The 23,836-nt window shown below is 45.1% G+C and overlaps 3 protein-coding genes across 5 annotated transcripts in view; all 3 read left to right on the top strand.

Moving 5' to 3' along the window:
- The window catches only part of ctc1 (CTS telomere maintenance complex component 1), a 91,412-nt gene extending 83,640 nt beyond the window's left edge, over positions 1-7,772 (top strand). Inside the window, exons 18-23 of the mRNA XM_052460710.1 lie at positions 2,608-2,764; positions 2,923-2,987; positions 3,122-3,278; positions 6,375-6,583; positions 6,687-6,721; positions 7,759-7,772. Coding sequence (XP_052316670.1) covers positions 2,608-2,764; positions 2,923-2,987; positions 3,122-3,278; positions 6,375-6,583; positions 6,687-6,721; positions 7,759-7,772 — 637 coding nt within the window. The remainder of the gene's footprint in view (positions 1-2,607; positions 2,765-2,922; positions 2,988-3,121; positions 3,279-6,374; positions 6,584-6,686; positions 6,722-7,758) is intronic.
- A 2,839-nt stretch (positions 7,773-10,611) lies between these two features.
- LOC127906906 (uncharacterized) overlaps positions 10,612-23,836 on the top strand; it is a 15,466-nt gene continuing 2,241 nt past the window's right edge. Inside the window, exons 1-2 of the mRNA XM_052460709.1 lie at positions 10,612-10,646; positions 23,344-23,822. Coding sequence (XP_052316669.1) covers positions 10,612-10,646; positions 23,344-23,822 — 514 coding nt within the window. The remainder of the gene's footprint in view (positions 10,647-23,343; positions 23,823-23,836) is intronic.
- tfr2 (transferrin receptor 2) overlaps positions 15,059-23,836 on the top strand; it is a 96,157-nt gene continuing 87,379 nt past the window's right edge. The window contains exon 1 of one of the 3 annotated variants that reach the window (XM_052458837.1): positions 15,059-15,107. The gene's annotated coding sequence lies outside the window, so the exon portion shown is untranslated. Of the gene's footprint in view, positions 15,128-16,039; positions 16,128-23,836 lie in introns of those variants that run through there. The other 2 variants (XM_052458836.1, XM_052458838.1) reach the window with 2 other exon arrangements.

The raw sequence follows: 23,836 nt of genomic DNA, 5'->3' as shown, positions 1-23,836 counted from the left end.
CTCTTCTCTCTGTATCATAACAGTCTCTTCTCTCTGTATCATAACAGTCTCTTCTCTCTGTATCATAAGTCTCTTCTCTCTGTATCATAACAGTCTCTTCTCTCTGTATCATAACAGTCTCTTCTCTCTGTATCATAACAGTCTCTTCTCTCTGTATCATAACAGTCTCTTCTCTCTGTATTATAACAGTCTCTTCTCTCTGTATTATAACAGTCTCTTCTCTCTGTATTATAACAGTCTCTTCTCTCTGTATTATAACAGTCTCTTCTCTCTGTATCATAAGTCTCTTCTCTCTGTATCATAACAGTCTCTTCTCTCTGTATCATAACAGTATTATAACAGTCTCTTCTCTCTGTATTATAACAGTATTATAACAGTCTCTTCTCTCTGTATCATAACAGTATCATAACAGTCTCTTCTCTCTGTATCATAACAGTATTATAACAGTCTCTTCTCTCTGTATCATAACAGTCTCTTCTCTCTGTATTATAACAGTATTATAACAGTCTCTTCTCTCTGTATCATAACAGTCTCTTCTCTCTGTATTATAACAGTCTCTTCTCTCTGTATCATAACAGTCTCTTCTCTCTGTATTATAACAGTATTATAACAGTCTCTTCTCTCTGTATCATAACAGTCTCTTCTCTCTGTATCATAACAGTCTCTTCTCTCTGTATCATAACAGTCTCTTCTCTCTGTATCATAACAGTCTCTTCTCTCTGTATTATAACAGTCTCTTCTCTCTGTATTATAACAGTCTGAAGTCTCTTCTCTCTGTATTATAACAGTCTCTTCTCTCTGTATTATAACAGTCTCTTCTCTCTGTATTATAACAGTCTCTTCTCTCTGTATCATAACAGTCTCTTCTCTCTGTATTATAACAGTCTCTTCTCTCTGTATTATAACAGTCTCTTCTCTCTGTATCATAACAGTCTCTTCTCTCTGTATCATAACAGTCTCTTCTCTCTGTATCATAACAGTCTCTTCTCTCTGTATCATAACAGTCTCTTCTCTCTGTATCATAACAGTCTCTTCTCTCTGTATTATAACAGTCTCTTCTCTCTGTATTATAACAGTCTCTTCTCTCTGTATCATAACAGTCTCTTCTCTCTGTATCATAACAGTCTCTTCTCTCTGTATCATAACAGTCTCTTCTCTGTATTATAACAGTCTCTTATCTGTATTATAACAGTCTCTTCTCTCTGTATTATAACAGTCTCTTCTCTCTGTATTATAACAGTCTCTTCTCTCTGTATTATAACAGTCTCTTCTCTCTGTATCATAACAGTCTCTTCTCTCTGTATTATAACAGTCTCTTCTCTCTGTATCATAACAGTCTCTTCTCTCTGTATTATAACAGTCTCTTCTCTCTGTATCATAACAGTCTCTTCTCTCTGTATCATAACAGTCTCTTCTCTCTGTATTATAACAGTATCATAACAGTCTCTTCTCTCTGTATTATAACAGTCTCTTCTCTCTGTATTATAACAGTCTCTTCTCTCTGTATCATAACAGTCTCTTCTCTCTGTATTATAACAGTCTCTTCTCTCTGTATCATAACAGTCTCTTCTCTCTGTATCATAACAGTCTCTTCTCTCTGTATCATAACAGTCTCTTCTCTCTGTATTATAACAGTATTATAACAGTCTCTTCTCTCTGTATTATAACAGTATTATAACAGTCTCTTCTCTCTGTATTATAACAGTCTCTTCTCTCTGTATCATAACAGTCTCTTCTCTCTGTATCATAACAGTCTCTTCTCTCTGTATTATAACAGTCTCTTCTCTCTGTATCATAACAGTCTCTTCTCTCTGTATTATAACAGTCTCTTCTCTCTGTATTATAACAGTCTCTTCTCTCTGTATTATAACAGTCTCTTCTCTCTGTATCATAACAGTCTCTTCTCTCTGTATCATAACAGTCTCTTCTCTCTGTATCATAACAGTCTCTTCTCTCTGTATCATAACAGTCTCTTCTCTCTGTATTATAACAGTCTCTTCTCTCTGTATTATAACAGTCTCTTCTCTCTGTATTATAACAGTCTCTTCTCTCTGTATTATAACAGTCTCTTCTCTCTGTATTATAACAGTCTCTTCTCTCTGTATTATAACAGTCTCTTCTCTCTGTATTATAACAGTCTCTTCTCTCTGTATTATAACAGTCTCTTCTCTCTGTATTATAACAGTCTCTTCTCTCTGTATCATAACAGTCTCTTCTCTCTGTATCATAACAGTCTCTTCTCTCTGTATTATAACAGTCTCTTCTCTCTGTATTATAACAGTCTCTTCTCTCTGTATTATAACAGTCTCTTCTCTCTGTATTATAACAGTCTGAAGTCTCTTCTCTCTGTATTATAACAGTCTCTTCTCTCTGTATTATAACAGTCTCTTCTCTCTGTATTATAACAGTCTCTTCTCTCTGTATCATAACAGTCTCTTCTCTCTGTATTATAACAGTCTCTTCTCTCTGTATTATAACAGTATTATAACAGTCTCTTCTCTCTGTATTATAACAGTCTCTTCTCTCTGTATCATAACAGTCTCTTCTCTCTGTATCATAACAGTCTCTTATCTCCTTTTCCTCTTCCTTATCCTTCTCTCTCTCCAGGTCATGTGACCCTCCTCCTCCCATGATCCTCTTGGGTGTGTGGGCATTGGCAGGGGCAAAGCAGTGCATTTTGGGCCGGGTCAGAGGTCATGTGGTGTGTGTTCTCTACCTGCAGCTGCAGTGGACTTGTTCTCTGTGTGGCAGTATATACACACAGGTACAGACACACCGCACGCGCACACACACACACACACACGCACACGCACACACGCACACACACAGTCAGTGTCAGTCTGTGGTTAGTAATCAGGAGTTCAGAGTCTTCGGAAAGGTTATACCAGGTCACACAGCTAACTCTCTCTCTCTTACCTATAGGAGAGGTGTACTCGGTCTCAGCCTCCCTGTAATTCTACCTCTGCTGTGTTTCAGGCCGAAGCCAAGTGAGTTAACAAGTTTATTGTGTGTGTTGGGGTGTGATATTGCATATTTGTGTGAGTTAATCGTGTGTGTGTGTGTGTGTGTGTGTGTGTGTGTGTGTGTGTGTGTGTGTGTGTGTGTGTGTGTGTGTGTACAGGGCAGCTGTAGAGGATGGCAGTGGAGAGGCCCATATCTGGTTCTCCTGTCCAGTCATTTCCGGTTTACTGGGGTTAGCCATGCCCCAGTGGGAAGGGCTTCAGAGGTCACTGAGGGTCAGAGGTCACCTCAGGGTCTACACACGGGGGCGGAGCCTGGTAAGGTCACTTAATCTATCAATCACTTTTTGTATGTCCTTCTTGTGGGTCTGAAATGGCACCCTGTCCCTTATATAACATGTCTTCAGTCTGAAATGGCACCCTGTCCCTTATATAACATGTCTTCAGTCTGAAATGACACCCTGTCCCTTATATAACATGTCTTCAGTCTGAAATGGCACTCTGTCCCTTATATAACATGTCTTCAGTCTGAAATGACACCCTGTCCCTTATATAACATGTCTTCAGTCTGAAATGGCACCCTGTCCCTTATATAACATGTCTTCAGTCTGAAATGACACCCTGTCCCTTATATAACATGTCTTCAGTCTGAAATGACACCCTGTCCCTTATATAACATGTCTTCAGTCTGAAATGGCACCCTGTCCCTTATATAACATGTCTTCAGTCTGAAATGACACCCTGTCCCTTATATAACATGTCTTCAGTCTGAAATGACACCCTGTCCCTTATATAACATGTCTTCAGTCTGAAATGACACCCTGTCCCTTATATAACATGTCTTCAGTCTGAAATGGCACCCTGTCCCTTATATAACATGTCTTCAGTCTGAAATGGCACCCTGTCCCTTATATAACATGTCTTCAGTCTGAAATGACACCCTGTCCCTTATATAACACGTCTTCAGTCTGAAATGGCACCCTGTCCCTTATATAACATGTCTTCAGTCTGAAATGGCTCCCTGTCCCTTATATAACATGTCTTCAGTCTGAAATGGCACCCTGTCCCTTATATAACATGTCTTCAGTCTGAAATGGCACCCTGTCCCTTATATAACACGTCTTCAGTCTGAAATGGCACCCTGTCCCTTATATAACATGTCTTCAGTCTGAAATGGCACCCTGTCCCTTATATAACATGTCTTCAGTCTGAAATGGCACCCTGTCCCTTATATAACATGTCTTCAGTCTGAAATGACACCCTGTCCCTTATATAACATGTCTTCAGTCTGAAATGGCACCCTGTCCCTTATATAACATGTCTTCAGTCTGAAATGGCACCCTGTCCCTTATATAACATGTCTTCAGTCTGAAATGGCTCCCTGTCCCTTATATAACATGTCTTCAGTCTGAAATGGCACCCTGTCCCTTATATAACATGTCTTCAGTCTGAAATGGCACCCTGTCCCTTATATAACATGTCTTCAGTCTGAAATGGCACCCTGTCCCTTATATAACATGTCTTCAGTCTGAAATGACACCCTGTCCCTTATATAACATGTCTTCAGTCTGAAATGGCACCCTGTCCCTTATATAACATGTCTTCAGTCTGAAATGGCACCCTGTCCCTTATATAACATGTCTTCAGTCTGAAATGACACCCTGTCCCTTATATAACATGTCTTCAGTCTGAAATGGCACCCTGTCCCTTATATAACATGTCTTCAGTCTGAAATGGCTCCCTGTCCCTTATATAACATGTCTTCAGTCTGAAATGACACCCTGTCCCTTATATAACATGTCTTCAGTCTGAAATGACACCCTGTCCCTTATATAACATGTCTTCAGTCTGAAATGACACCCTGTCCCTTATATAACATGTCTTCAGTCTGAAATGGCACCCTGTCCCTTATATAACATGTCTTCAGTCTGAAATGGCACCCTGTCCCTTATATAACATGTCTTCAGTCTGAAATGGCACCCTGTCCCTTATATAACATGTCTTCAGTCTGAAATGGCACCCTGTCCCTTATATAACATGTCTTCAGTCTGAAATGGCACCCTGTCCCTTATATAACATGTCTTCAGTCTGAAATGGCACCCTGTCCCTTATATAACATGTCTTCAGTCTGAAATGGCTCCCTGTCCCTTATATAACATGTCTTCAGTCTGAAATGGCACCCTGTCCCTTATATAACATGTCTTCAGTCTGAAATGGCACCCTGTCCCTTATATAACATGTCTTCAGTCTGAAATGGCACCCTGTCCCTTATATAACATGTCTTCAGTCTGAAATGACACCCTGTCCCTTATATAACATGTCTTCAGTCTGAAATGGCACCCTGTCCCTTATATAACATGTCTTCAGTCTGAAATGGCACCCTGTCCCTTATATAACATGTCTTCAGTCTGAAATGACACCCTGTCCCTTATATAACATGTCTTCAGTCTGAAATGGCACCCTGTCCCTTATATAACATGTCTTCAGTCTGAAATGGCACCCTGTCCCTTATATAACATGTCTTCAGTCTGAAATGGCACCCTGTCCCTTATATAACATGTCTTCAGTCTGAAATGGCACCCTGTCCCTTATATAACATGTCTTCAGTCTGAAATGGCACCCTGTCCCTTATATAACATGTCTTCAGTCTGAAATGGCTCCCTGTCCCTTATATAACATGTCTTCAGTCTGAAATGACACCCTGTCCCTTATATAACATGTCTTCAGTCTGAAATGGCACCCTGTCCCTTATATAACATGTCTTCAGTCTGAAATGGCTCCCTGTCCCTTATATAACATGTCTTCAGTCTGAAATGGCACCCTGTCCCTTATATAACATGTCTTCAGTCTGAAATGACACCCTGTCCCTTATATAACATGTCTTCAGTCTGAAATGGCACCCTGTCCCTTATATAACATGTCTTCAGTCTGAAATGGCACCCTGTCCCTTATATAACATGTCTTCAGTCTGAAATGGCACCCTGTCCCTTATATAACATGTCTTCAGTCTGAAATGGCACCCTGTCCCTTATATAACATGTCTTCAGTCTGAAATGACACCCTGTCCCTTATATAACATGTCTTCAGTCTGAAATGGCACCCTGTCCCTTATATAACATGTCTTCAGTCTGAAATGGCACCCTGTCCCTTATATAACATGTCTTCAGTCTGAAATGACACCCTGTCCCTTATATAACATGTCTTCAGTCTGAAATGACACCCTGTCCCTTATATAACATGTCTTCAGTCTGAAATGGCTCCCTGTCCCTTATATAACATGTCTTCAGTCTGAAATGGCACCCTGTCCCTTATATAACATGTCTTCAGTCTGAAATGGCTCCCTGTCCCTTATATAACATGTCTTCAGTCTGAAATGGCTCCCTGTCCCTTATATAACCCATTATGTTTGTGTAGGTGTGTGACGTGGACGCTGACGACCCTCTCCTCCAGTACCTGTCCTGTGTGTGTAGCAGCAGCACCGTGTGTCGCCCCCTAACTCTCATCTGCACACTACACACACGTTCACACACACCTGCTGCACGCAGAGAGGGTGAGTTCACACACACCTGCTGCAGTCAGAAATGGCACCCTGTTCACATAACACCTGCTGCACGTCAGAAATGGTGAGTCCCTCATACACACCTGCTGCAGTCAGAAATGGCAGTTCCCATACACCTGTCTGCAGTCTGAAATGGTGACCCTGTCCCTTATACACACCTGCTGCAGTCAGAAGGGTGAGCACACCTGCTGCACGCAGAAGGGTGAGTTCAAATGACACCTGTGCACGCAGAGAGGGTGAGTTCACACACACCTGCTGCACGCAGAGAGGGTGAGTTCACACACACCTGCTGCACGCAGAGAGGGTGATCATAACATGTCTTCAGTCTGAAATGGGTCCCTTAGTATCACACACACCTTCACGTCAGAAATGGCAGTGTCCCACACACCTGCTGCAGTCTGAAATGGTGAGTTTATACACATGTCTGCAGTCAGAAGGGTGAGTTCACACACACCTGCTGCAGTCAGAAATGAGGGTGAGTGTCCCTTATATAACATGTCTTCAGTCAGAAATGAGTTCACACACACCTGCTCCGCTGATCACACACACCTGCTGCACGTCAGAAGGGTGAGTTCACACACACCTGCTGCACCTTATATAACACCTGCTGCAGTCTGAATGGCTCCCTGTCCCTTATATAACATGGTGAGATCACACACACCTGCTGCACGTCAGAAGGGTGAGTTCACACACCCTCCCTGCATGTCTTCAGTCTGAAATGGGTGAGTTCCCATACACCTGCTGCACGCAGAGAAATGAGTTCACCCTGTCCCTTATATACGCAGTCTTCAGTGTCTGAGGGTGAGTTCACACACCTGTCCCTGCACGCAGTCTGAAAGGGTGAGTTCACACACACCTGCTGCACGCTTATATAGGGTGAGTCTTCAGTCTGAAACACACCCTGCCCTTATAGAGGGTGAGTTCACACACACCTGCTTCAGCAGAGAGAAATGGCACCCTGTCCCTTACACACACCTGCTGCAGTCTGAAATGGTGAGTTCCCTTATACACCTGCTGCAGTCTGAAATGAGGGTGAGTCCCTTATATAACATGTCTTCAGTCTGAAATGGTGAGATCACACACACCTGTCCCTGCACGCAGAGAGGGTGAGAACACACTTCACGCACAAATGCACCCATGGCCTTATATAGACATGTCTTCAGTCGGAAATGGCACTCCATGGCCCTCAGATATACACATTCAGTGAAATCACCCTGTCCCTTATATATGTGTTTGCAGATGTCTTCAGCTGAAATGGTTTGTCCCTTATAGACAGAGATGTTTCAGTCTGGAAATGGCCCCTGTCCCAATCACCTGTACACACATCCTGGAAGACAGAGCGGGACTGATATAGCGATAGGGAGACTGAAATAGGGAGACTGAGATAACGATAGGGAGACTGAGATGAGCGATAGGGAGACTTATATAGCATAGGGAGACTGAAATGGGAGACTGTCCCTTATATAGACATGTCGATTCAGTCTGAAATGCGATAGGGAGACTTAGATAACATGGGAGTCTGAAATGACACCCGATCCGGGAGATAACATGTCTTCAGACTGAGAGCGATAGGGAGACTGTCCCGATAGGGAGACTGATGGGAGTCTGAAATGGGAGACTTATATAAGCGATAGGGAGACTGAGGGAGCCAGCGGGGGGACTGATATAACATGTCGGGGGACTGATGGGAGCCAGCGGGGGACTGAGGGAGCCAGCGGGGGACTGAATGAGCCAGTCCGGGGACTGAACATGTCAGCGGGGACTGAGGGAGCCAGCGGGGGACTGAGGGAGCCATGTCGGGGGACTGAGGAGACCCAGCGGGGGACTGAGGGAGCGATAGGGGGACTGAGGGAGCGATAGGGAGACTGAGAGAGCGATAGGGGGACTGAGAGAGCGATAGGGGACTGAGGGAGCGATAGGGGGACTGAGGGAGCGAGAGGGGGACTGAGGGAGCGATAGGGGGACTGAGGGAGCCAGCGGGGGACTGAGGGAGCCAGCGGGGGACTGAGGGGAGCCCCGAGGGACTGAGGGAGGGAGTGAGCGAGGGAGGCCGAGGTTGCGGGCGAGGTACTGCGGGAACAAGATACTTGAGGACTGAGGGAGCCAGCGAGGGACTGAGGGAGCCAGCGGGGGACTGAGGGAGCGATAGGGAGACTGAGGGAGCCAGCGGGGGACTGAGGGAGCCAGCGGGGGACTGAGGGAGCCAGCGAGCGAGGGACTGAGGGAGCCAGCGGGGGACTGAGGGAGCGATAGGGAGACTGAGGGAGCCAGCGGGGGACTGAGGGAGCGAGAGTGAGGGACAGAGCTCGGGGGGGAGAGAGGGATACAGACATGGAGAGAGGGACTGAGAGAGGGATACAGACATGGAGAGAGGGATACTGTTTATGTAATCAAATGTTGATCTGTTGTTAATAAATGTTTTAATTTTTCCTGCGTGTTTTTGCTGCTCATCTCTGCCTCCCATTCTGTCTAAACAGACAGACAGCAGTAGGACGACCAAACATACACACACACACCCATCGATTCTACTGAGACAGCTGGAGACTAAAGAAGTGGAGGTGAACTCTGGTCACGTAGTATACAGGGTCACAAGGTTCTTGAGGTGCTTAAAGTACTTGAATTTGGCACTCTGAAAATCTGACGTTTTCTCAAGTTGGTACTCGAAACGTAGTTGAATTCAAATGAAAGGAGAACAGACAATGATCAAATATGGTTATGAAAAATATTAGAAAAAAGTATTGGTCTTGAATTCTACCCAGTTTTATTTCCTCACGTTCTGTGCTCTGGTTGCCAGGCGAGGTCGCTCATTCCACCCACTCAGCCAGGCAGGTCCAAAACGGACTGATTAGGTTCCGTCAAACAATCTGTTGGGCTGCTCCCACAGATTGACCTTGTTCGTTATGTTGGGCTGCTCCCACAGATTGACCTTGTTCGTTATGTTGGGCTGCTCCCACAGATTGACCTTGTTCGTTATGTTGGGCTGCTCCAGTCAGATTGACCTTGTTCGTTATGTTGGGCTGCTCCCTCAGATTGACCTTGTTCGTTATGTTGGGCTGCTCCCTCAGATTGACCTTGTTCGTTATGTTGGGCTGCTCCCTCAGATTGACCTTGTTCGTTATGTTGGGCTGCTCCCTCAGATTGACCTTGTTCAGTCTGTTGGGCTGCTCCCTCATATAACCTTGTTCAGTTATGTTGGGCTGCTCCCTCAGATGACATGTCTTCAGTTATGTTGGCTGCTCCTGTCAGATTGACATTGTTCGTTATGTTGGGCTGCTCCCTCAGATTGACCTTATATGTTGGGCATGTTCTTCAGGCTGCTCCCTCAGATTGACCTTGTTCGTATGTTGGGCTGCTCCCACAGATTGACATGTCTTGCTGCTGAAAGATTGACCTTGTTCGTTATGTTGGGCTGCTCCCACAGATTGACCTTGTTCTGTTATGTTGGGCTCCCACAGATTGACCTTGTTCGTTATGTTGGGCTGCTCCTTCAGATTGACCTTGTTCGTTATGTTGGGCTGCTCCCTTATTGACCTTGTTCGTTATGTTGGGCTGCTCCCCAGATTGACCTTATCGTTATGTTGGGCTGCTCCCAGTCAGATTGACCTTGTTCTTATGTTACATGTCTTCAGTCTGGGCTCGTTATGTTGGGCTGCCCCACAGATTGACCTTGTTCAGTCTGATGTTGGGCTGCTCCCACAGATTGACATGTCTTCAGTCTGAAATGTTGGGCTGCTCCACAGATTGACCTTGTTCGTTATGTTGGGCTGCTCCCACATATGACCTTGTTCGTTATGTTGGGCTGCTCCTGACAGATTGACCTTGTTCGTTATGTTGGCTGCTGACCTCCCGTTATGTTGGCTGCAGTCTGAAATTGACCTTGTTCCTTATGTTGGGCTGCTCCACAGATTGACCTTGTTCGTTATGTTGGGCTGCTCCCACAGTCTGATATGAGGCTGCTCCCACAGATTGACCTTGTTCATGTCTTAGTTGGGCTGGCCCCTTGACCTTGTATCGTTATGTTGGGCTTCAGTCAGATGGCCCTGTTGTTAGCAGTACCTTCACTCACCACTCTGTCAAACAGGAATCTCTGCCATGTCAGCAGACATCCCCCAAACAAAAACCCACTGGTAAATACTCGCTGATATCTCATTCAGATGTCTAGCTAGCTAGGTAGATCGAGGGCTCTGGCTATTAGCCAGGAAGCTCTCTGTGGCTAGAAGGATGAAGATAGAAGCTAACGTTGGACGGAGCATGATCTCAGCAGGACCAGTTGACTGAAATTAAGATAGCTATAGTCAATAGATGGGCTACTCTGTTCTCATGATGAAATACCCTTTCTGTGCAGGGAGTAGTGAGACAGTGGTGAGTCAGGATGCAATGAAGGAGGCCAAGGAGATACACAGGGAGAGGAGGCATTGAAGCAAGCAGGGAGAGGTTCTACACAGGGAGAGGAGGCATTGAAGCAAGCAGGGAGAGGTTCTACACAGAGAGAGGAAGCAAGCAGGGAGAGGAGGCATTGAAGCAAGAGGGAGAGGTTCTACACAGAGAGAGGAGGCTGAAGCAAGCAGGGAGAGGTTCTACACAGAGAGAGGAAGCAAGCAGGGTCTAGGAGGCATTGAAGCTCTGCCCAGGGAGAGGTTCTACACAGAGAGGAAGCAACAGGGAGAGGAGGCATTGAAGCAAGCAGGGAGAGGTTCTACACAGGGAGAGGAAGCAAGCAGGGAGAGGTTCTACACAGGGAGAGAGGATTGAGCAAGCAGGAGAGGTTCTACACAGGGAGAGGAGGACTGAAGCAAGCGATAGGGAGGTTCTACACAGGAGAGGAGGCATTGAAGTCAAGCTTATAGAGGTTCTACACAGAGAGAACAAGCAGGGAGAGGAGGCATTAGCAGGGAGAGGTTCTACACAGGGAGAGGAGGCATTGAAGCAAGCAGGGAGAGGTTCTACACAGGGAGAGGAGGCATTGATAGGGAGACTGGAGAGGTTCTCACACAGGGAGAGGAGGCATTAGGCAAGAGGAGAGGTTCTACACAGAGAGAGGAAGCAAGCAGGGAGAGGCATTGATCAAGCGATAGGGAGACTACACAGGGAGAGGAGACTGAAGCATCCTGTCAGACAGAGAGGGTTCTACACAGGATAGGGAGACTGAGGGAGCAAGTCAGGGAGAGGTTCTACACAGGGAGAGGAGGCATTGAAGCAAGTCAGGGAGAGGTTCTATACGGGGGGACTGAGGGAGAGGAGGCATTGAAACAAGCGGGGGAGAGGTTCTACACAGGGAGAGGAGGCATTGAAGCAAGCAGGGAGAGAGGTTCTACACAGGGAGAGGAGGCTTTGAAGCAAGCAGGGAGAGGGTTCTACACGGGGGAGAGGAGGCATTGAAGACAGGGAGAGGTTCTACACAGGGGACTGAGGAGGCATTGAAGCACTGAGCAGGAGAGAGGTTCTGACAGAGGAGAGGAGGCTTTGAAGCAAGCAGGATAGGAGACTGAGGTTCTAGGGGGGACAGGGAGAGCGGGGGGAAGCAAGCAGGGGACTGAGGGAGCCAGGGAGAGGAGACTGAGGGAGCCAGGGAGAGGACAGAGAGAGGAAGCAAGCAGGAGAGAGGTTCTGCACAGGAGAGGAGGCATTGAAGCATACAGGGAGAGGGAGCACAGGGAGAGGACTGAAGCAAGCAGGAGGTTCTACACAGGGAGAGGAGACATTGAAGCAAGCAGGAGGAGGGACACAGAGAGGAAGCAAGCAGGGAGAGGGAGCCAGGAGAGGAGAGGGAGCAAGCGGGGAGAGGGTTCTACAGGGAGAGGAGGCTTTGAGCCAGCAGGGGGGGGTTCTACACAGGGAGGAAGCAAGCAGGGAGAGAGGTTCTACACAGGGAGAGGAGGCATTGAAGCAAGCAGGGAGAGAGGATACACACATGAGAGGAAGCAAGCAGGGAGAGAGGTTCACACAGGGAGAGGAGGTTTATGTAATCAAAGGGAGAGAGGTTGTTACACAGGGAGTTTTAATTTTTCAAGCAGGGAGAGAGGTTTTACACAGGGAGAGGAGGCATTGAAACAGAGCAGGAGAGGTTCTACACAGAGAGGAAACATTACAGCAACCAGGGAGAGGTTCTACTGAGACAGCTGGAGACTAAAGCAAGAGAGGTGAACTCACACGTAGTAGAGAGGGTCAAAGGAGAGAGGTGTTTACACAGGAGAGGAGGCATTGAAAAGCAGGGAGAGAGGTTGGTACACAGGGAGAGGAGGCAAATGAAAGGAAACAGGGAAGGTTCACACAGTTAGAAAATATTAGAAAAAAGCATTGGGAGAGGTTCTACACAGGGAGAGGAAGCTCACAGGGAGAGAGGTTCTACACAGGAGAGGAAGAATTGAAGCAAGCAGGGAGAGAGGTCCAACATAGGGAGAGGAAGCATTCCGAACAAGCAGGGAGAGGTTCTCCCACGGGAGAGGAAGCAAGCAGGGAGAGAGGTTCTACACAGAGAGAGGAATTGAAGCAAGCAGGGAGAGGTTCTACCAGAGATTGACCAAGCAGGAGAGAGGTTCTCCCACAGAGAGGAACAATTAGCAAGCAGGGGAGAGGTTCTACACAGGAGAGGAAGCATTGAGTTAGGGAGAGAGGTTCTCCCACAGGAGAGAAAGCAAGCATGGGAGAGGTTCTACACTCAGGAGAGGAGCATTGAAGCAAGCAGGAGAGGTTCTACACAGAGAGAGGAAGACAAGCGGAGAGGTTCCCACAGGGAGGGAAGCAAGTTAGGAGAGGTTCTACACTCAGAGAGGAAGCATTGAAGTTAAGCAGGGAGAGGTTCTACACAGGGAGAGGAAGCAAGCAGGAGAGGTTCTACACAGAGAGGAAGCATTGAAGCAAGCAGGGAGAGGTTCTACACAGAGGGAGGAAGCAAGCAGGAGAGGTGCTCCCACAGAGAGAGGAACCAAGCAGGGAGAGGTTCTACACAGGAGAGGAAGCATTGAAGCAAGCAGGAGAGGTTCTACACAGAGAGGAAGCAAGCAGTTAGAGGGTTCTACACAGATTGAGGAAGAATTGAAGCAAGCAGGGAGAGGTTCTACACAGATTGAAGCCAGCAGGAGAGGTTCTACACAGAGAGAGGAAGTTGAAGCAAGCAGGAGAGGTTCCCACACGGGAGAGGAAGCATTGAAGCAAGCAGTTGAGGTTCTCACAGAGGAAGCCAAGCAGAGAGGAAGAATTCAAGCAAGCAGGGAGAGGTTCTGCACAGCAGGAAGCCAGCAGAAAGGTTCCCACAGAGAGAGGAAGAATTGATAGCAAGCAGGGAGAGGTTCTACACAGAGAGAGGAAGAATTGAAGCAAGCAGGGAGAGGTTCTACACAGGAGAGGAAGCAAGCAGGGAGAGAGGTTCTACACAGGGAGAGGAGGCATTGAAGCAAGCAGGGAGAGGTTCTACACAGGGAGAGGAGGCATTGAAGCAAGCAGGAGAGGTTCTACACAGGGAGAGGAAGCAAGCAGGGAGAGAGGTTCTACACAGGGAGAGGAGGCATTGAAGCAAGCAGGGAGAGGTTCTACACAGGGAGAGGAAGCAAGCAGAGAGAGAGGTTCTACACAGGGAGAGGAGGCATTGAAGCAAGCAGGGAGAGGTTCTACACAGAGGAGGCATTGAAGCAAGCAGGGAGAGGTTCTACACAGGAGAGGAAGCATTGAAGCAAGCAGGGAGAGGTTCTACACAGAGAGGAAGCAAGCAGGGAGAGGTTCTACACAGGGAGAGGAAGCAAGCAGAGAGAGGTTCTACACAGAGAGGAAGCATTGAAGCAAGCAGGGAGAGGTTCTACACAGAGAGGAAGCAAGCAGGGAGAGAGGTTCTACACAGAGAGAGGAAGCAAGCAGGGAGAGACGTTAGTGCTACAGTGATTCCCAATTCGGGGGTCGGGGACCCGTAAAATTTAAATATGGTTCCTTAAGTCTAATCTTATCAAACACAATAACTTATTTCTCTTCCACTCTACTGTCAATATCCTGTCTGGTGGAGGTCACTCCCTCATCACCTCTATACTCTACTGTCAATGTCCTGTCTGGTGGAGGTCACTCTGTCATCACCTCTATACTCTACTGTCAATGTCCTGTCTGGTGGAGGTCACTCCCTCATCACCTCTATACTCTACTGTCAATGTCCTGTCTGGTGGAGGTCACTCTGTCATCACCTCTATACTCTACTGTCAATGTCCTGTCTGATGGAGGTCACTCCCTCATCACCTCTATACTCTACTGTCCTGTCTGGTGGAGGTCACTCCCTCATCACCTCTATACTCTACTGTCCTGTCTGGTGGAGGTCACTCCCTCATCACCTCTATACTCTACTGTCCTGTCTGGTGGAGGTCACTCCCTCATCACCTCTATACTCTTTACTGACATCTAAACACAGCGCTCTCTCTCTGCAGAACACATGAGTTTTAACCACGCCTCTAAACAGGGAGGTTGTGTCTCATTACCAATCAACTGCCAGGACTGCAGATATGGGAGGGGCTGTAGTTTGGAGAGAGGGTGAGGAGGGGACGCAGGTATGACTGGCTTTGGTGACAGTTGGAAGAGAGATTGGACTTTACACGCTGAGAGAAGACGAGAAGGTGAGAAGACGAGAAGAGAGGTACTGGAGAGAGAGGTAGAGGGATTGAGAGGTAGAGAAATAGAGAGATGTGTAGAGAGAGAGAGAGGTAGAGGGATTGAGAGAGGGAGTTAGAGAAGTAGAGAGAAAGAGAGCAATGGAGAGAGCGAGGTAGAGAGAGAGAGCAATAGAGAGAGCGAGAGAGGGAGGTAGAGGGATTGAGAGGTAGAGAGAGAGAGCGAGGTAGAGAGAGAGAGCGAGGTAGAGAGAGAGAGCGAGGTAGAGAGAGAGAGAGAGATGTGTGGAGAGAGAGGTAGAGGGATTGAGAGAGTGAGTTAGAGAAGTAGAGAGAGAGAGCAATAGAGAGCGAGTTAGAGAGAGCGAGTTAGAGAGAGAGAGGTGGAGAGAGGGAGGTGGAGGGATTGAGAGGTAGAGAGAGGGTGAGATAGAGAGAGGTAGAGATGTGTAGAGAGAGAGGTAGAGATGTGTAGAGAGAGAGGTAGAGATGTGTAGAGAGAGAGGTAGAGGGATTGAGAGAGAGAGGTAGAGATGTGTAGAGAGAGAGGTAGAGGGATTGAGAGAGGGAGTTAGAGAAGTAGAGAGAGAGAGCAATAGAGAGAGCGAGTTAGAGAGAGCAATAGAGAGAGAGAGGTGGAGGGATTGAGAGGTAGAGAGAGAGATGTGTAGAGAGAGAGGTAGAGATGTGTAGAGGGAGAGGTAGAGGGATTGAGAGAGGTAGAGGGATTGAGAGAGAGAGGTAGAGGGATTGAGAGAGGGAGTTAGAGAAGTAGAGAGAGAGAGCAATAGAGAGAGCGAGTTAGAGAGAGCAATAGAGAGAGAGAGGTGGAGAGAGGGAGGTGGAGGGATTGAGAGGTAGAGAGAGAGATGTGTAGAGAGAGAGGTAGAGATGTGTAGAGAGAGAGGTAGAGGGATTGAGAGAGGGAGTTAGAGAAGTATAGAGAGAGAGAGAGAGAGAGAGGAGGGTAAAGAGAGAGAGAGAGAGAGAGAGAGAGAGGGAGGGAGGTAAAGCTAACTACCAGGGGTGAGTACCCCTCTTCTACACATGATGTGTGTGTGTGTGTGTGTGTGTAACTGTAAACAATGTGTGTGTGTGTGTGTGTGTGTGTGTGTGTGTGTGTGTGTGTGTGTGTGTGTGTGTGTTGCATGTCTCCATTGGTGTCTGATCAGCGGAATGTTGCATATCACAGCTAGCCTGGCCCTGATTGGCTGATTGTACTTGCTGTCTGCAGGCCTCTATATCTATATTATGTTGTCATGCTTTTAGTGTCTCTCCGATATAGTAGTAGTTATAGTAACAATAGTTATAGTAACAGTAGTTTGTAGTATAGTAGTAGTTATAGTAACAGTAGTATAGTAGTAGTAGTTATAGTAACAGTAGTTATAGTAACAGTAGTTTGTAGTATAGTAGTAGTTATAGTAACAGTAGTATAGTAGTAGTAGTTATAGTAACAGTAGTATAGTAGTAGCAGTTATAGTAACAGTAGTTATAGTAACAGTAGTTATAGTAACAGTAGTATAGTAGTAGGTATAGTAACAGTAGTTATAGTAACAGTAGTTTGTAGTATAGTAGTAGTTATAGTAACAGTAGTATAGTAGTAGTAGTTATAGTAACAGTAGTATAGTAGTAGCAGTTATAGTAATAGTAGTTATAGTAACAGTAGTATAGTAGTAGTTATAGTAACAGCAGTTATAGTAACAGTAGTTATAGTAACAGTAGTTTGTAGTATAGTAGTAGTTATAGTAACAGTAGTATAGTAGTAGTAGTTATAGTAACAGTAGTATAGTAGTAGCAGTTATAGTAACAGTAGTTATAGTAACAGTAGTATAGTAGTAGCAGTTATAGTAACAGCAGTTATAGTAACAGTAGTATAGTAGTAGCAGTTATAGTAACAGTAGTTATAGTAACAGTAGTATAGTAGTAGTAGTTATAGTACCAGTAGGTATAGTTACAGTAGTATAGTAATAGTAGTTATAGTACCAGTAGGTATAGTTACAGTAGTATAGTAATAGTAGTTATAGTAACAATAGGTATAGTTATAGTAACAGTTGTTCGTAGTATAGTACATTTACATTTAAGTCATTTAGCAGACGCTCTTATCCAGAGCGACTTACAAATTGGTGCATTCACCTTATGACATCCAGTGGGAAGTAGTAGTAGTTATAGTAACAGTAGTTATAGTAACATTAGTATAGTAGTAGTTATAGTAACAGTAGTTATAGTAACAGTAGTTATAGTAACAGTAGTATAGTAGTAGTTATAGTAACAATAGGTATAGTAACAGTAGTTATAGTAACAGTAGTATAGTAGTAGTAGTTATAGTAACAGTAGTTATAGTAACATTAGTATAGTAGTAGTTATAGTAACAGTAGTATAGTAGTAGGTATAGTAATGGTAGAATAGTAGTAGTTACTAGTATAGTAGTAGTTATAGTAATAGTTGTATCGTAGTAGTTATAGTAATAGTTGTATAGTAGTAGTTATAGTAACCATAGTTAGTAGCATAGTAGTAGGTATAGTAACAGTAGTAGTTAGTATTATAGTAGTAGTTAGTATTTAGTATTATATTATAGTGTTATAGTAACAGTAGTTTTATAACTATTAGTAGTATTAGCATTGATAGTGATGGTAGTAGTACTAGCAGTGGTAGTGGTGGTAGTAGTAGTAGTAGCAGTGATCGTGGTGGTAGTAGTAGCAGTGATCGTGGTGGTAGTAGTAGTAGTAGCAGTGATCGTGGTGGTAGTAGTAGTAGTAGCAGTGATCGTGGTGGTAGTAGTAGTAGCAGTGATCGTGGTGGTAGTAGTAGTAGCAGTGATAATGGTGGTAGTAGTAGTAGTAGTAGCAGTGATCGTGGTGGTGTTAGTAGCAGTGATAGTGGTGGTAGTAGTAGTAGCAGTGATCGTGGTGGTAGTAGTAGTAGTAGCAGTGATAATGGTGGTGTTAGTAGTAGCAGTGATAGTGGTGGTAGTAGTTGTAGCAGTGGTAGTAGTTGTAGCAGTGATAGTGGTGGTGTTAGTAGCAGTGATAGTGGTGGTAGTAGTAGTAGCAGTGATCGTGGTGGTAGTAGTAGTAGTAGCAGTGATAATGGTGGTGTTAGTAGTAGCAGTGATAGTGGTGGTAGTAGTTGTAGCAGTGGTAGTAGTTGTAGCAGTGATAGTGGTGGTAGTAGTAGTAGCATTGATAGTGGTGGTGTTAGTAGTTGTAGCATTGATAGTGGTGGTGTTAGTAGTTGTAGCAGTGATAGTGGTGGTGTTAGTAGTTGTAGCAGTGATAGTGGTGGTGTTAGTAGCAGTGATAGTGGTGGTAGTAGTTGTAGCACTGATAGTGGTGGTAGTAGTTGTAGCAGTGATAGTGGTGGTGTTAGTAGTTGTAGCAGTGATAGTGGTGGTAGTAGTAGCAGTGATAGTGGTGGTGTTAGTAGTAGTAGCAGTGATAGTGGTGGTGTTAGTAGCAGTGATAGTGGTGGTGTAGTAGTAGTAGCAGTGATAGTGGTGGTAGTAGTTGTAGCAGTGATAGTGGTGGTAGTAGTTGTAGCAGTGATAGTGGTGGTAGTAGTAGCAGTGATAGTGGTGTTAGTAGTAGCAGTGATAGTGGTGGTGTTAGTAGCAGTGATAGTGGTGGTGTTAGTAGCAGTGATAGTGGTGTTAGTAGTAGCAGTGATAGTGGTGTTAGTTGTAGCACTGATAGTGGTGGTAGTAGTTGTAGCATTGATAGTGGTGGTGTTAGTAGAAGTAGCAGTGATAGTGGTGGTAGTAGAAGTAGCAGTGATAGTGGTGGTAGTAGAAGTAGCAGTGATAGTGGTGGTAGTAGTAGTAGCAGTGATAGTGGTGGTAGTAGTAGTGTAGCATTGATAGTGGTGGTGTTAGTAGCAGTGATAGTGGTGGTGTTAGTAGTAGTAGCAGTGATAGTGGTGGTAGTAGTTGTAGCAGTGATAGTGGTGGTAGTAGTTGTAGCATTGATAGTGGTGGTAGTAGTAGCAGTGATAGTGGTGTAGTAGTAGCAGTGATAGTGGTGGTGTTAGTAGCAGTGATAGTGGTGGTGTTAGTAGTAGCAGTGATAGTGGTGTAGTGGTGGTAGTAGTAGCAGTGATAGTGGTGTTAGTTGTAGCACTGATAGTGGTGGTAGTAGTTGTAGCATTGATAGTGGTGGTAGTAGAAGTAGCAGTGATAGTGGTGGTGTTAGTAGCAGTGATAGTGGTGTTAGTAGTAGCAGTGATAGTGGTGTTAGTTGTAGCACTGATAGTGGTGGTAGTAGTTGTAGCATTGATAGTGGTGGTGTTAGTAGTAGCAGTGATAGTGGTGGTGTTAGTAGAAGTAGCAGTGATAGTGGTGGTAGTAGAAGTAGCAGTGATAGTGGTGGTAGTAGAAGTAGCAGTGATAGTGGTGGTAGTAGAAGTAGCAGTGATAGTGGTGGTAGTAGAAGTAGCAGTGATAGTGGTGGTAGTAGTTGTAGCAGTGATAGTGGTGGTAGTAGTAGCAGTGATAGTGGTGGTAGTAGTTGTAGCAGTGATAGTGGTGGTAGTAGTTGTAGCAGTGATAGTGGTGTTAGTAGTAGCATTGATAGTGGTGGTAGTAGTTGTAGCAGTGATGGTGGTGTTAGTAGTAGTAGCAGTGATAGTGGTGGTGGTGGTTGTAGCAGTGATAGTGGTGGTAGTAGTTGTAGCAGTGATAGTGGTGGTATTAGTAGCAGTGATAGTGGTGTTAGTAGTTGTAGCAGTGATAGTGGTGTGTAGTAGTTGTAGCATTGATAGTGGTGGTGTTAGTAGCAGTGATAGTGGTGGTGTAGTAGTAGCAGTGATAGTGGTGGTGTTAGTAGCAGTGATAGTGGTGGTGTTAGTAGCAGTGATAGTGGTGGTGTTAGTAGTTGTAGCATTGATAGTGGTGGTGTTAGTAGCAGTGATAGTGGTGGTGTTAGTAGCAGTGATAGTGGTGGTGTTAGTAGCATTGATAGTGGTGGTGTTAGTAGCAGTGATAGTGGTGGTGTTAGTAGTAGCATTGATAGTGGTGGTGTTAGTAGCAGTGATAGTGGTGGTGTAGTAGCAGTGATAGTGGTGGTAGTAGTAGTAGTAGCAGTGATAGTGGTGGTAGTAGTAGCAGTGATCGTGGTGGTAGTAGTAGTAGTAGCAGTGATAGTGGTGGTAGTAGTAGCAGTGATCGTGGTGGTAGTAGTAGTAGCAGTGATCGTGGTGGTAGTAGTAGTAGCAGTGATAATGGTGGTGGTAGTAGTAGTAGTAGTAGCAGTGATAGTGATGGTAGTAGTAGTAGCAGTGGTAGTGGTGGTAGCAGTGATCATGGTGGTAGTAGTAGTAGCAGTGATCGTGGTGGTAGTAGTAGTAGCAGTGATAATGGTGGTGTTAGTAGCAGTGATAGTGGTGGTAGTAGTTGTAGCATTGATAATGGTGGTGTTAGTAGAAGTAGCAGTGATAGTGGTGGTAGTAGTTGTAGCAGTGATAGTGGTGGTAGTAGTTGTAGCAGTGGTAGTAGTTGTAGCAGTGATAGTGCTGGTAGTAGTAGTAGCATTGATAGTGGTGGTGTTAGTAGTTGTAGCAGTGATAGTGGTGGTGTTAGTAGCAGTGTTAGTGGTGGTAGTAGTTGTAGCATTGATAGTGGTGGTGTTAGTAGAAGTAGCAGTGATAGTGGTGTTAGTAGTAGTAGCAGTGATAGTGGTGGTAGTAGTTGTAGCAGTGATAGTGGTGGTAGTAGTTGTAGCATTGATAGTGGTGGTAGTAGTAGCAGTGATAGTGGTGTTAGTAGTAGCATTGATAGTGGTGGTGTTAGTAGAAGTAGCAGTGATAGTGGTGGTAGTAGTAGCAGTGATAGTGGTGGTAGTAGTTGTAGCAGTGATAGTGGTGTTAGTAGTAGCAGTGATAGTGGTGGTAGTAGTTGTAGCATTGATAGTGGTGGTAGTAGTTGTAGCAGTGATAGTGGTGTTAGTAGTAGTAGCATTGATAGTGGTGGTAGTAGTAGCATTGATAGTGGTGGTAGTAGTAGTAGCAGTGATAGTAGTAGTAGCATTGATAGTGGTGGTGGTAGTAGTTGTAGCAGTGATAGTGGTGGTAGTAGTAGTAGCAGTGATAGTAGTAGTAGCATTGATAGTGGTGGTGGTAGTAGTTGTAGCAGTGATAGTGGTGGTAGTAGTTGTAGCAGTGATAGTGGTGGTAGTAGTTGTAGCAGTGATAGTGGTGGTAGTAGTAGCATTGATAGTGGTGGTAGTAGTAGTAGCAGTGATAGTGGTGGTGTTAGTAGTTGTAGCAGTGATAGTGGTGGTGTTAGTAGCAGTGATAGTGGTGGTGTTAGTAGTAGTAGCAGTGATAGTGGTGGTGTTAGTAGTTGTAGCATTGATAGTGGTGGTGTTAGTAGCAGTGATAGTGGTGGTGTTAGTAGCATTGATAGTGGTGGTGTTAGTAGCAGTGATAGTGGTGGTGTTAGTAGCATTGATAGTGGTGGTGTTAGTAGCAGTGATAGTGGTGGTGTTAGTAGCAGTAGCATTGATAGTGGTGGTGTTAGTAGCAGTGATAGTGGTGGTGTTAGTAGCAGTAGCATTGATAGTGGTGGTGTTAGTAGCAGTGATAGTGGTGGTGTTAGTAGCATTGATAGTGGTGGTGTTAGTAGCAGTGATAGTGGTGGTAGTAGTTGTAGCAGTGATAGTGGTGGTGTTCGTAGCAGTGATAGTGGTGGTGTTAGTAGCAGTAGCAGTGATAGTGGTGGTGTTAGTAGCAGTGATAGTGGTGGTAGTAGTTGTAGCATTGATAGTGGTGGTAGTAGTAGCAGTGATAGTGGTGGTAGTAGTAGCAGTGATAGTGGTGTTAGTAGTAGCAGTGATAGTGGTGGTAGTAGTTGTAGCAGTGATAGTGGTGTTAGTTGTAGCAGTGATAGTGGTGGTAGTAGTTGTAGCAGTGATAGTGGTGGTAGTAGTTGTAGCAGTGATAGTGGTGGTGTTAGTAGCATTGATAGTGGTGGTAGTAGTAGCAGTGATAGTGGTGTTAGTAGTAGCAGTGATAGTGCTGGTAGTAGTTGTAGCAGTGATAGTGGTGTTAGTTGTAGCAGTGATAGTGGTGGTAGTAGTTGTAGCAGTGATAGTGGTGGTAGTAGTTGTAGCAGTGATAGTGGTGTTAGTTGTAGCAGTGATAGTGGTGGTAGTAGTTGTAGCAGTGATAGTGGTGTTAGTTGTAGCAGTGATAGTGGTGGTAGTAGTTGTAGCAGTGATAGTGGTGTTAGTTGTAGCAGTGATAGTGGTGGTAGTAGTTGTAGCAGTGATAGTGGTGTTAGTTGTAGCAGTGATAGTGGTGGTAGTAGTTGTAGCAGTGATAGTGGTGGTGTTAGTAGCAGTGATAGTGGTGGTAGTAGTTGTAGCAGTGATAGTGGTGTTAGTTGTAGCAGTGATAGTGGTGGTAGTAGTTGTAGCAGTGATAGTGGTGTTAGTTGTAGCAGTGATAGTGGTGTTAGTAGTAGCAGTGATAGTGGTAGTAGCAGTGATAATGGTGGTAGTAGTAGCAGTGATAGTGGTGTTAGTACTAGCAGTGATAGTGGTGGTGTTAGTAGCAGTGATAGTGGTGGTGTTAGTAGCATTGATAGTGGTGGTGTTAGTAGCATTGATAGTGGTGGTAGTAGTAGTAGTAGCAGTGATAGTGGTGGTGTTAGTAGCAGTGATAGTGGTGGTAGTAGTTGTAGCAGTGATAGTGGTGGTGTTAGTAGCAGTGATAGTGGTGGTAGTAGTTGTAGCATTGATAGTGGTGGTGTTAGTAGTAGTAGCAGTGATAGTGGTGGTGTTAGTAGTAGTAGCAGTGATAGTGGTGGTGTTAGTAGCAGTGATAGTGGTGGTAGTAGTTGTAGCAGTGATAGTGGTGGTGTTAGTAGCAGCGATAGTGGTGGTAGTAGTTGTAGCATTGATAGTAGTAGTAGCAGTGATAATGGTGGTAGTAGTTGTAGCAGTGATAGTGGTGGTGTTAGTAGTAGTAGCATTGATAGTGGTGGTGTTAGTAGTAGCAGTGATAGTGGTGGTGTTGGTAGTAGTAGCAGTGATAGTGGTGGTGTTAGTAGTAGTAGCAGTGATAGTGGTGGTGTTAGTAGCAGTGATAGTGGTGGTAGTAGTTGTAGCAGTGATAGTGGTGGTGTTAGTAGCAGCGATAGTGGTGGTAGTAGTTGTAGCATTGATAGTGGTGGTGTTAGTAGTAGTAGCAGTGATAGTGGTGGTGTTAGTAGTAGTAGCAGTGATAGTGGTGGTAGTAGTAGTAGCAGTGATAGTGGTGGTGTTAGTAGCAGTGATAGTGGTGGTAGTAGTTGTAGCATTGATAGTGGTGGTGTTAGTAGCAGTGATAGTGGTGGTGTTAGTAGTAGTAGCAGTGATAGTGGCGGTGGTAGTAGTTGTAGCAGTGATAGTGGTGGTGTTAGTAGCAGTGATAGTGGTGGTAGTAGTAGTAGCAGTGATAGTAGTAGTAGCAGTGATAATGGTGGTAGTAGTTGTAGCAGTGATAGTGGTGGTGTTAGTAGTAGTAGCATTGATAGTGGTGGTGTTAGTAGTAGCAGTGATAGTGGTGGTGTTGGTAGTAGTAGCAGTGATAGTGGTGGTGTTGGTAGTAGTAGCAGTGATAGTGGTGGTATTAGTAGCAGTGATAGTGGTGGTGTTAGTAGCAGTGATAGTGGTGTTAGTAGTAGTAGCAGTGATAGTGGTGGTAGTAGTAGCAGTGATACTGGTGGTAGTAGTAGCAGTGATACTGGTAGTTGTAGTAGCATT

This window comes from Oncorhynchus keta, chromosome 13 (assembly GCF_023373465.1).
Source record: "Oncorhynchus keta strain PuntledgeMale-10-30-2019 chromosome 13, Oket_V2, whole genome shotgun sequence".
Taxonomy (NCBI): Eukaryota; Metazoa; Chordata; class Actinopteri; order Salmoniformes; family Salmonidae; genus Oncorhynchus; species Oncorhynchus keta.
This window is presented reverse-complemented; position numbering and strand designations above follow the sequence as displayed.